This window comes from Rhinopithecus bieti, unplaced genomic scaffold, assembly GCF_001698545.2.
Source record: "Rhinopithecus bieti isolate Rb0 unplaced genomic scaffold, ASM169854v2 scaffold_6380, whole genome shotgun sequence".
In the NCBI taxonomy this organism is placed as follows: Eukaryota; Metazoa; Chordata; class Mammalia; order Primates; family Cercopithecidae; genus Rhinopithecus; species Rhinopithecus bieti.
Window position 1 is genome coordinate 7,684,141 of NW_016806642.1, and position 13,587 is coordinate 7,697,727.

Here is a 13,587-nt window from a genome sequence, read left to right on the forward strand (position 1 = left end):
AAAAAAAATAAAAAAAAAAATTATTTTATTTATGTATTTATGTATGTATTAATTCTTTCCAACATTTTAGGTTCAGGGGGTATGTATGCAGGTTTGTTACATGGGTAAATTGTGTGTCACAGGAGTCTAATGTACAGATTATTTTGTCACCCACATAATAAGCATAGTGCCTGACAGGTAGTTTTCTCATCCCCACCCTCCTTCTACCCTCTACCCTCAAGTAGGTCTCAGCGTATATTGTTCTCTTCTTTGTGTCCATGTGTACTCAATGTTTAGCTCCCACTTATTAATGAGAACATGTGGTATTTGGTTTTCTGTTTCTGTTTTAATTTGCTTAGGATAATGGCCTCTGGCTCCATTCAGGTTGCTGCAAAGAACATGATTTCATTCTTTTTTCTGACTGGATAGTATTCCATGGTGTCTATGCACCACATTTTCTTTATCTAATCCACTGTTGATGAACATGAGGTTGGTTCCACGTCTTTGCTACTGGGAAAACTACTGTGATGAACATACACATGCATCTTTATGGTAAAACAACTTATATTCCTCTGGGCATATATGAAGTAATGGACTGCTGGGTTGAATGGTAGTTCTGTTTTAAGTTCTTTGAGAAATCTCCAAAATGCTTTCCACAGTGACTGAACTAATTTACATTCTCACCAGCAGTGCTAAGTATTTCCTTTTCTCCACAACCTCCCCAGCATCTGTTATTTTTTAACTTTTTAATAATGGTCATTGTGACTGGTATAAGATGTTATCTCATTGTAGTTTTGATTTGCATTTCTCTAATGATCAGTGATATTAAGCATTTTTTCACATAGTGGTTGGCCGTACATATGTCTTCTTTTGAGAAGTGTCTGTGCGCGTCCTTTGCCCATTTTTTAATGGGGCTGTCTGTTTTTTCTCACTGTTTTAAGTTATTTCTAGATTCTGGATATTAGATCTTTGTCAGATGCATAGTTTACAAGTATTTTCTTTCAGTCTGTAGGTTGCCCATTTACTCTGTTGATAGTTTCTTTTGCTGTGCAAAATCTCTAGTTTAATTAAGTGCCACTTGTCAATTTTTATTTTTGTTGCAATTGCTTTTGGAATCTTCATCATGAAATCTTTGCCAAGGCCAATATCCACAATGGTAGTTCGTAGGTTTTCTTCTAGGGTTTTTATAGTTTTAGGTTTTACATTTAAGTCTTTAATCCATGTTGAGTTGATTTTTGTATATGGTGAAAGGAAGGGGTCCAGTTTCAATCTTCTGCATAAGGGTAACCAGTTTTCCCAGCAACATTTTCCAAATAGGAAGTCCATTCCCCATTGCTTGTTATTGTCAGCTTTGTTAAACAGCAGATGATTGTAGATGTGCACCTTTATTTCTAGGTTTTCTAACCTGTTCCATTGATCTATGTGTCTATTTTTGTACCAATACCATGCTGTTTTGGTTACTACAGGCTTGTAGTATAGTTTGAAGACGGGTAGTGTGATACTCTGGCTTTGTTCTTTTTGCTTAGGACTGCTTTGGCTATTTGGGCTCTTTTTTGGTTCCAAAAAAATTTTCAAAAAATTTCCTTAAAATTTAGAAAAATTTTAGAATAGTTATTTTCTAATTCTGTGAAAAAAGTCACAGAAATAGCGTTGAATCTACAAATTGCTTTGGGCAGTATGGCCATTTTAACAGTATTGATTCTTCCTATCCATGAGGATGGTATGTTTTTCTATTTGCATCATCTCTAATTTCTATCAGCAGTGTTTTATAATTCTCATTGTAGATATCTTTCACCTCCCTGGTTAGCTGTATTCCTGTTATTTTGTTCTTTTTGTGGTTATTGTGAATGGGACTGAGTTCCTAATTTGGTTCTCAGCTTGGATGTTACTGGCGTAAAGAAATGTTACTGGTTTCTGTACAGTGATATTGTATCCTGAAACTTTGCTGAAGTTGTTTATCAGATCTAGGAGGTTTTGGGCAAGAGACTATGGGGTAGAAAAACATTTTTTAAATTAGGATTGGTCCAGATCTTAAAATGTCACTGCAGGACACAGGTGGTCAATAACTGATCCACAGTGGACTGAACCTAAACATGGGAACAATATGAAGCTGAAAACTTGAAATGAGTGGAAACTTTATGGATCAATAACCTCTGCATATTTCAGTATGATGTGTGGAAGTGATATACTTAAAAATAAAACACTTATATCTTCCAACAAAAAGTAAAGTTCCATTGGCTAATACAACATGACTGATGTTTTACTAGGGCATTTAATACCCTCACTGATTAATGAATATTAGAATTTTGGCTGAGCTGCCTAACCAGATAGGGTTTAAGAATATACGATGGTATTAGGAGAAATGAAAAAAAGAGACAGATGGAAAAAGAGCCAAGATTTTAAGAAACCGCATACAATTACAAAACCTGTGTTTATAGAAATTTCAAGGCATTCAAGGTACATAAGATATTATACTGCAACCTGAAATATATCACTTTGATACAATCAATTCAGCATAACTCCTGTATTTACAGGATGGAAAGCAATCAACTAATGGGCAGCAAGGTTGACATTTAGCATAATTCAAAGCTGTTGTTCACCATTGTGGTAAAGCATGACAGACAGGGGCAGAAAGTCAGCAAGTGGGGTTTGTGATTTACACACCTTGCAAGATTAGATTAAAGGCATTGTTATCAGCCTTCAGAGGGAACCCACCACCCACATTTCATTTTGGTAAGGATAGCAAGTCACAAAAGTGTGGCATTTGAGTACCCTCCTTGAAACAGTTTTTACAAAAGTTAAACATTTTTTTAAAAAAGAGTCAACCAATAATCAAAAATTTACCAAGCCCCTCTTATATGCCTAATATAGACTAAAAACACCATGAATAGAAAATGATTTTAAGTTATGGCCTTTGCCCACTATGAGCTGACAGTCTTCTTGGATAAACAAGATTAACACATACTAAAGTATCTATAAGACAGTGCTAGATTCTTATGTACTTCAGGACATAAGAAAACAAAAACGGATGGACTGGCAAAGACTCAAACAACCATAGCCGACTGTTACTGAGCACTTCCCACGTGCAAGGCATTATGTTAAGAACATGCTCACATGACCGCATTTCCTTCTTGCACAAACTCACGAGATGGGTAAGTATGATAAGTATCACCGTTTTTCAAAGGAAAAATATGAACAGAAAGTCATTTGTCCAAAGATTCACAATTATTAGGTAGTAGGGGCAGGATTAGTTTCACGTGTACTGAAATCCAGAACTTAAGTAAAAGGCCCTATGAATGTAAACTGGTGTTTAGTGGAATTACAATCTAAAAGAGATTGAAAAGGGGGGAAGCAGCATAAAAGATGAGGTTACAAATAGCATAAGATGGCAAAGCATGTACTCAAAACTCTTCCGCTGGGTACAGTGGCTCACACCTGTAATCCCAGCACTTCGTGAGGTTGAGGTGGGAGGATTGCTTGAGTCCAGGAGTTTGAGACCACCCTGGGAAATATGGCAAGACCCTGACTGTAGGAAAAAAATTTTTAGTTAGCTGGGTGTGCTGGCACGTGCCTTGTGGTCCCAGCTACTTGGGAGGCTGAGGCAGGAGGACTGCTTGAGCCCAGAAGGTCAAGGCTACAGTGAGCCATGTTCAAAACACTACGCTCCAGCCTGGGGAGATCCTGTTTAAAAAAAAAAAAAAAAAAAAAAAAAACTTTTTTCATAATCATAATGCTCTTTAAAAAAAAAAAAAAGAGTACCAAGAGCATATAAAGTGTTATTCCACTCTCTGTTCTTCTGAAGGGTTTTATAGCAATTTCCAGACTCACTTTGAAATGTATCATACAGAAGTCTTTTTTTTTTTTTGAGACGGAGTTTTGCTCTTGTTGCCCAGGCTGGAGTGCAATGGTGAGATCTTGGCTCACTGCAACCTCCTCCTCCCGGGTTCAAGTGATTCTCCTGCCTCAGCCTCTCAAGTAGGTGAGATTACAGGCGTGCGCCACCATGCCCGGCTAATTTTTTGTACTTTTAGTAGAGACGAGGTTTTTCCATACTGCTGGTCAGGCTGGTCTCCAACTCCCAACCTCAGGTGATCCGCCTGCCTCGGCCTCCCAGAGTGCTGGGATTACAGGTGTGAGCCACCGTGCCTGGCTGAGTTTCATATTTTTAAGGCTCTGAAAAAGGGAAGTACATTAGATATGCAACACTCACAAACACCTTAACATTATATAAGACAAACTGAGTTGAACTGGAAGCCAAAAGTAATGAATCCAGGCAATTACTAAAAAAAAAGATTCTCTAAAATCAAAATGCATGTACATCAATGTTGCCAACATGTCAAGGAAAGGGAAGGAAAGAATTTTTTGATGTTAAATGAAGAGTAACAATTTGAAAAGCTATGCATTGCTGCCTTAGTCAAGTAAAAAAAGAGCAGAGCGGAGTGGTTTCCCCTCTCTTCATATTGCAGTACAGTCTTCAGGGCACCTTTGATGAATGGGCCTGCCTGTGGGAACCGCACTATATTCATTTAGTACCTCCATCTCAGGAAGAGAGGTTTCAGCGCGCCTTGGTTCATCGACAGAAGCCTCATCATCAAACAATCTCCGACAGCAAACCAAAGTAAAAGGGGGTGGCACTTCTTTAAGAAAGGAGACTGCTTCTCGGCGAGATTTTCCATAGAGCTGCGTGCCATTGACCTAGGAAGACAAGGGGATAAGTCAGAACTGAGGTAGCCCCACACGAAAAAACAAAAATCTCTTATTTATATCAATCTACCAAATGAAAATAGGACATCATTTTATTTTCCCTGTAAACAAGGGGACTCATTTTAATCATATTATGATAAAATAATATGCAAATAAAAATGTTAGAAATCCTTAAAATTTTTAAAATCTAAGGTTAAATCTTTGCATGTCTTGATGGATAAAGTATAAAATGCATGCAGAGTATGCCCTTACTGGGTAAGGATCTACCTAATTTTTTGCAGCACTGTGGTTTCTCCTTTCAATACTCCAACGTCATATTCTCTCACCTACCTCTACTCAGCTCTCCTTAAACACACTAAGTATCATTTACAGCCCTTTAAGACTGTTTCCCTTTGCATTTTCATTTTATAAGAATACCATTACAGAAATTTAAGGATGTTAAAAAAAACTGTTTTATTTACTACTTAAAGTATAGCTAATAAGTCTAGAATACTTGACTGTCAAAATTTAACATCAGTCCACAATATTTTTTCACATCTCATACACTCTTAATACCATCCTAGAAAAATAACTTCTATTGAAAAGAAATATACATAACTTTGCATCAGTTACATTCTTATATGCTCTGCTATACAGCAATCAAGTATACATAGAAAATACCAAAATAATTTTTAAAATAATTTTATTCAAGTGTCTCATATTGTTTAAAAGAAAAAGGTATTCTTTATTAATGATTAATCCTTGTCACCAAAAAATTACCTAAATTTCATATTACTTTTGGTGCATAATAATAATACTTGGCACCAAAGATGATTTGGCTACATAATTCTAATTTTTCATATATATGACTTGAGCTCAAAGGGTCCTGTCAGTTCTAACTATAGGTCTCTAAAAGCTGATCTGTCTGCTACTCCCAAAAAGCTGAGGCATGAACAGAATCCAGACAACAAATAATCTTTTCACATCTGACTCCTACCCTCCTGGGAGGGTTGAGAAGCATTATTTGCTTTAAAGATATTTCTAGTCTGGCTAATTTCTAATAGGTGCCGTGCTAATGTTCAGATAACTGGCCAGCCTGACTTTACTGGGAGAAGCCCTTCTACAAATCTTTCACTGCACCAGAGAGGAAATGGACACTGGGTTGCTGGAAACCTTCAGCAGCAGGCTGAGTCTCAGGTCAACCATCCCTGGGAACCACTCTCAAGCCTGTAACATATCAAGCACTTAGCCGTCAAGTCAGACATATCTCCCTGCCTCTTAATTATTTACAAAGAAACCACCACATGGTAAAGAGACCCACGTGCACTTTAGGAAGCTAGCTCTACTGGTAAGTCTTCAGGACAAATGAAGAGGTGTAAGGGGACAGCAAGCTCAGTAGCTGATGAAAGGTTTTTCCTTGGAATAACTGCAAGTCAACCTTTACACAAGAAGAGGCAGGGAGGTACCCATCACTGGTCACACCGTATCCATGATTTCAGCTGGTGTCACAAGTGCACAAAGTTCTCAAATCAACTAAGTGGGTAGTAACTTAAACTAAAAAAATGCAAGGAGATAGAATCAGATCAGGAATTCTATCCGTACATGAGTATGAGTTTGTGTTTCACTTCAACAAATTAGAAAGTCACTTTTCAGGTTTTTATCTTGGAGTACCTTTAAATATTTATTTATCTCATTACTTATTCATTTGAATTGTCTCCAATTATTATACCAGTGCCTGGTAGTCCTCCTCACTGCTCTGTTGCTAAAGGGATTGGTCACATTTCCCATTACCAACTCCTATCTAAGGGGATTTATAGCTGCTGTAAATAGCTGTTCTGGGATGAAACTTGGCACAGTGTTCTAACCCCAAAGCATATTTGTGTTTCTTAAGTTCTAAGGAGTACATTAAACACACACACATACACACACACACACACACACACACACACCCCACACTTTGAGTTCAGGAGTTTATTTGGCTAACTATACTGAGATTTTTAAATTTTGTATTTTTGGTTATTCAGAAGAAGCTAATTTTATTTTAGAATTCACAGTATTTCTCAAGGTCCATCAACTTGAGAGCCTCCTAAGTGCTGTCAAATCTCGATTATCCCAAGTTTTTGACTGGAAAATGCACACACACATACACACTTCCAGAGTACAGAACATTGCACAAGGGCGGCCCCACTATTTTACCACATCCAACCATCATCCCAGCCCATAAAGCTTGTTAATATGCCTTTTTCACAGTGATGATATTGCCAATACCCTGTAATGAGATAATGCTTTATAATTTACATGGATGGTATTTCATTAGATCCTTATAAGCTCATAGTGAAGTGGGCATTTATTGATGAAGGAACTGATCCTCAACAAAGTCAAGTGACATGCCAAGGGACACATGCTAACCTGTGGCAATTCAGACCAAAAGTAGCTTTTCTGACTCCAAATCTGTGCTTCTTTCCTTATCTCAAGCTCTTTCACCAGGTATCTATATTTAAGAATTCAAAAAATCTTCACACTACCTTATTATAGCACATTCTTCTACAAGGTGGTAGGCCCATGGGATCCTAGTCTTGGCTAAAGCATACAGAATTGAGCTGATGGCTGGGATCACCTATACTGTGATCCAGCCAACATTTCTTTAGCACCTACCACATACTAGTAGTGATTTATACTTAATACCACCAAATTTCACACTTAAAAATGGTTAAAATAGTCAAGGTGTAGTGGCTCATGACTGTAATTCCAGTAATTTGGGAGGCCAAGGTAGAAGAATTGCTTGAGGCCAAGAGTTCAAGACCAGCATGGGCAAAATAGCCAGATCCTGTCTTTACAAAATAACTAAAAAAATTAGTTGGGCATGGTGACGCACAGCTATGGTCCTAGCTACTCGGGAGGTTGAGGTGGGAAGATTGCTTGAGCCCAGGAGTTTGATGCTGAAGTAAGCTATGACCACACCACTGCACTCCAGCCCGGGCAATAGAGTGAGACTCTGACTGTCGTGACTGTAAAAAAAAAAAAAAAGGAAAAGGGTTAAAATGTGTAAATCATGTTAGCATATATTTGCCACAAAAAAAAAAAAAAAAAAAAAAAAAAAAAAAAAAAAAAAAAAAAAAAAAAGTGGACCAGGTGCAGTGGCTCACACATGTAATCGCAGCACTTCGGGAGACTGAGGTGGGTGGATTGTTTGAGTCCAAGGGTTCGAGACCAGCTTGGGCAACATAGCAAGACCCCATTTCAAAAAAAAAAAAAAAGTGAATTAAATTGGTTATACTCATACCTCCACTTCTCCCAAACAAATGTATCTCATTTCTCAACACCTAATAACTACATACTACAGCAATAGTCTCTAATCTACAAATTATCATGTATGATATCTGCAAAGATATGCCCGTGCCCAGCCAATAAGAAGAGGAAGACCAAAAAGAAAGCATAATTATTCTAACAAAATGCAGGGCATTAATCTGCAGTAAGAAGCCTAATACCATTCCCTTGAAAACCTCTAAAAATAAGCAACTTACTACATCTTAAAACAGGACTCCAATACCCTACCCTCCCATGTTTATGACATTGGAACTGGTGACACTATAACTCAGGTGATTTGTGATGAGAACACATTTTTCTAAAATTTAAAAATTCCTGCCTGTGCCTTTCTTTCCCCACAAACTTTACCTCAAGCAGCTCATCTTCTGGCTGTAGGAGACCCAATGTATCAACAGGACCACCAGAAACAATTGAAGAAATATAATGGTGCCCATCAAAGGAATCCACTTCCACACCAAGCCTCAGCGTGTGAATAGGCAGCAGCTGTAGCAAAACACAAAGCAATGATCAAACATGACAACGACACATCCAGCTATTCATTCTCCATCCACTGCAATTTTGAAGTGAAAAACCCCACCTCTTGAATCAGATCACCAAAATCCTAAAAGAGGACAATAATGGGAAAATTAGCTTCAGGTAAAATATGAAGTCATTGGTCATCTTGTTCTCACTCCTCTTTTCCTTCCAGATTCCCTGGAAACGAAGAGACGGACATATATAGTTTTACTTTCCATTCTAAGCTCCAGGCAGTCCACACTTCTGGTAGTCCCCAGTATATATGCTGTGTTTCACTTTTCTATGGGACTCCCCATCCCCCAGAACATCTTAACTTTCCTTTATTATCTAATTAACTTCTACTCACACTTAAATGCCACGGCAGGAAGCCCTGAGTTTATGTGCCTCCATCTGGGGTTCAAGACCGCTCTGTACACATCTCCATCACAGCTCACAACATACTAGGCTTAGAATTTGTTTTTTGTTTGTTTTTTTTGTTTGTTTGTTTGTTTTGGTTTGTTTTTGAGACAGAGTCTCACTCTGTTGCCTAGGCTGGAGTGCAGTACAGTGGTGCAATCTCAGCTCACTGCAACCTCTGCCTCCTGGGTTCAAGCACTTCTCATGCCTCAGCTTCCCAAGTAGCTGGGACTAGAGGCGTGCACCACCACGCTCAGCTAATTTTTTTGTATTTTCAGTAGAGATGAGGTTTCACCACATTGAGAATTCCTAGTTTCTTGATTGTCCCTCCTCCACTCCTTACCCGAATGCAGAGTCTGTACCTTGAATCGCCATAACCTCAGCCCTGGAACAGTACCTGGCACTAAATATGGGCTCGTTAAATGTTATTTGAAGCAATCCATGAAAAACAGTGCCTCATTTAAGATGTCCTTTTCCATCTAGCCAACTTAAGTGAAAACATTTTCGATTTGGGAAAGGCAATCGTTTATCCATTCTAAGTCTATGAGGATTCATATGGGCTAAGATACAAGTCAAGGGCTGAGAAACTCTAGCCAATGTCGAGTAAAGAGATGAGTGTCTTAGTTGCACTCATCTTTGTTGGTCGTCACGGTCAACCAAACTCCATTCCCCTGACTTTCAAAGACAGACTTAATGATTTCTCATTGTGGCCTTATAATCTCAAATATGGTAAATGGTACTCATGATGACTGACATTTCCTTTATCAACAGTCTGATACCTAAAAATACCAGACCTACTTCGAACTATACTTTATAAGGAGAAAACCCTACACAGGGTGGCAGTGCATTCACCATGTGGCTCTCTTCCTCTTCTCTGTGATCCTCTATCCCTGAGCTTGCCACCTCCCTCAGTCTTCTGCTTTCAGTCCCCAGAGTGCCACAGGCCTTCCTTCAGACAACATTTGAGGCTCACTTCTGTCTCACTATAGACATGCAGACAAATGTGAAGTGGCAAGGAGTCTGGCGGACTAAGACCTCAACACAGGCATGAGGGACTGCTAGCCCTGGGATAATTTCCTGAAAATTAAGTGCTCCTGATCACTAAGCACTTCAGGATCTACAACCATCTCCAGCAAGAAAATGTTCTAGTTCGCTGAATGAAAGGTTAAGATAGTTTTTCCGGCCGGGCGCGGTGACTCACACCTGTAATCCCAGCACTTTGGGAGGCCAAGGCGGGTGGATCACGAGGTCAGAAGATTGAGACCAACCTGGCTAACACGGTGAAACCCCGTCTCTACTAAAATACAAAAAATTAGCCAGGCGTGGTGGCGGGCGCCTGTAGTCCCAGCTACTCAGGAGGCTGAGGCAGGAGAATGGCTTGAACCCGGGAGGCAGAGCTTGCAGTGAGCCGAGATCGCGTCACTGCACTCCAGCCTGGGCGACAGAGTGAGACTCCATCTCAAAAAAAAAAAGCATCAAAAAGCATGACATGCGGTGTGTGTGAAGGCAGCAATCATCTGTTTCACCCACTCTGTCATTTCAGCACTTTCTGTGCTTCCTCTCTGTGCTTTCTTTCTTCTCACTGCTGCCACTTCATTCTCTTGTCATTGTACCAAATAATGGGTATGGATACACTAAGGAGATATTAGTGTCATGTGGCAGGACATGAAAGGAGGTAAGGAAAAGCTCTCAGAAAAATGTTTCTGTACTAACAGTTTACCTCCCATCTCTGCCAGCTGTCTTCCTTCCTTATTTATGAGCCAGATGCTACAGGGCAGAGAGTTACCAGTGGATCCACCATAGCTCATCCCCAGTGCAGTGCTGGGGCTTATACTGGCTTGAGAGTAGACTGTTAAATTTTCAGTGATTTTGCAAGCTAGTTGTTAAACACAGCTATTATTTAAAATTAAACCACATAAAGTTACAATTAATAAAAATAAATGTAGGCAAGGCATGGTAGCTCACACCTTTAATCCTAACACTTTGGGACGCCAAGGCAGGCAGATCACCTGAGGTTGGGAGTTCGAGACCAGCCTGACCAACATGGAGAAACCCCATCTCTACTAAAAGTACAAAAATTAGCTGAGTGGGTGTAATCTCAGCTATTCGGGAGGCTGAGGCAGGAGAATCACTTGAGGCCGGGGGGCAGAGGTTGCAGTGAGCTGAGACTGAGCCATTGCACTCTAGCCTGCACAACAAGACTGAAACTCCATCTCTAAATGAATAAATAGGCCAGGCACGGTGGCTCACGCCTGTAATCCCAGCACTTTGGGAGGCCGATGTGGGTGGATTGCCTGAGGTCAGGAGTTCAAGACCAGCCTAGCCCAACATGGTGAAACCCTGTCTCTACTAAAAATATAAAAATTGCCTGAGCATGGTGGGGCATGCCTGTAATCCCAGCTACTCGGGAGGCTGAGGCAGGAGAATCCCTCGAGCCTGGGAGGCGGAGGTTGCAGTGAGCCAACAATGCGCCACTGCACTCCAGCCTGAGTGAGAGAGAGAGACTCCATTTCAAAAAATTAATTAATTAATTAAATACAGTAACATAAAAAAAAGTAACAAGTACTCAAAATCCATCACTTCCTAATTATTTTTCACTCTTTTACTAATATCTATGTTCATGAAGTGATTTATATCTACTATATCTGTACAGAGAGGAACACTCTCTATTAGAACTCAAAGAATACTGAGGGGTGGACAACTGAAAGAGACACATGAAAAGCCTGATTTGGTTAGCTGCTAAATGCAGGTGGGACAAGTAATTAAACAGCCCTATTCCTGCAGAGAAGCCTGCAGCAATGAAGCGCTACTGTGCGTTGCCTCTCGACTCACTGATCAGTAACACCATTTTGGTAGCTTCGTATCTGCCATGGTGAGAGTATTTACACCACAGATATTGGTACATGCTACAAATTGGAGCTACCTTCCCACCCCCCCCCATCCCCACCTAGAAACTTACCAGCATACCACTGATCTATGATATAGTTTGGACCTGATATCCAGCATATATGTACAGGGTATAAACTATGTGCAAGGCATTGGGCTATGAGCTGGAAATATAGGATGAAGTCTTTGCCCTCCTAGAACTAACATCTAGCATGGCAGACAGATAATAAATAGGCAAAAAGATAAGTAGACAAAGCAAATACATAAATAAACAACCAATCAACAAGCAGCAGAATTATCACAGTTTTGGTAAGACAAGCAAAGAATATAAGGAAATGCATCCAAGGAATGTGTGACCATTGTGTGGAAAACAAGTAGTTGCTAATTGCATGTTAAGTGCTACAAGGAAGGAGTTGGGGTCATGACATCAGAGCCCCACTAATGGAGGCCATTTTGTAAAGTTGGTCAAAGCAGACTCCACATTGAAGGGGACACTTAAGGTGAGACTTGAGGGATAACGGTGAGTCAGCCCTACAAAAAAGCCTACTGGGGGATGGCTGTGGGAGGTGAGCAAAAAGGATAATTGCTAAATTTCTGGTTTGAGCAAATGAGTAAATGGTGGTAACAACTTCTGCATAGAAATAAGTGCCCAAATTAAAACAAAGATCCCACTGTACACACAGAGATCTTTGCTACTTACATAATAATATGCCCTCATACAAGATAAAAGGGTTAAGGCAAGAACTGGTTCCAATCCTCTCCCAGTCCACAGCTATTCATATGATGACCCCCATTCCCACCTCCATGGAATGGCTGGAGTCAGGATTCGCAGAGGCTCACCCATGTCATCCCGTGCCCTCCAGACACGGGCTGTGTCTTCTAGGCTATTCCCCCAGGTATCTGTAAACACCACATGCTCCCTAGAAAACTTAAATGGTGAACGAAACATGCTCTATCTTCAATTAGGCTGAACAAATAAACCAGAAATGATGCTTACGAAATCTGTCAATCGGAAGGATGCCTATCTAATATTAGTTCTGAATCTAAATCTGAGTACAGCTGGGTTTCTAAGATTTCATGTTACATTGCTGCAGGCTTCTCTGCGGGAGCAGGACTGTTTAATTACCTGTCCCAGCTGCATTTAGCAACTAAACACATCAAGCATTTCATCTGTCCCTTTTAGTTGTCCACCTCTTTCAGTATGCGGAGTTCTTAGCAGAAAGTGCTGAAATGACAGAGTGGGTGAAACAGATGATTGGTGCCTTCACACACACCGCATGTCATGCTTTTTGATGCATACTCAATGTGCTGTGTGAGGCGTTCTATTTAAGCTGACAAAGTTAAGGAGCAACAGGATTTTCATGATCCTGATATAAGTAAAGGATACAAGGAAATGCATTCAAGGGAAGTGTAGCCATTGTGTGGCCATTGTGTGCTTTACTGTCAGTGCAAAAATGAAGATCAAATGACATTAAGAAGGCTTAAGGCCTTCTACCCACAAGTAGCAAGATCTATCATGAAACAAACTACAGCCATTCATTCTGCTTGAAGCTTTACTTTTAGGATATTGAAACAGGACATCAAAATGCTTAAGTGGGAATACAAATGATATTGCTTCAGGGGGAAAAGAAACTTCTAGAAAGGAATGCTTCAAAAAGGTGTCAGTGGGATGGGGAAGGATTTTCCAAAAATGTTAAACTCGACAGAAAATAAAACAGAAAGAATCCATGATTGGTTCTTGTAACTCCCATACACAAAGTATTAAATAGCCATTTATGTTTAAAGATTAGGTCGTTACTA

At 39.9% G+C, this 13,587-nt stretch overlaps 1 protein-coding gene across 6 annotated transcripts in view; it reads right to left on the reverse strand.

Annotated features, from left to right (window-relative positions):
• PATJ (PATJ crumbs cell polarity complex component) overlaps positions 1 to 13,587 on the reverse strand; it is a 441,042-nt gene that overhangs the window by 342,920 nt on the left and 84,535 nt on the right. For all 6 annotated transcript variants that reach the window (XM_017877225.1, XM_017877223.1, XM_017877224.1 and 3 more), the window contains exons 15-16: positions 8,338 to 8,472; positions 4,513 to 4,674 (exon numbers count right to left, since the gene is read on the reverse strand). In XM_017877225.1, coding sequence (XP_017732714.1) covers positions 4,513 to 4,674; positions 8,338 to 8,472 — 297 coding nt within the window. The remainder of the gene's footprint in view (positions 1 to 4,512; positions 4,675 to 8,337; positions 8,473 to 13,587) is intronic.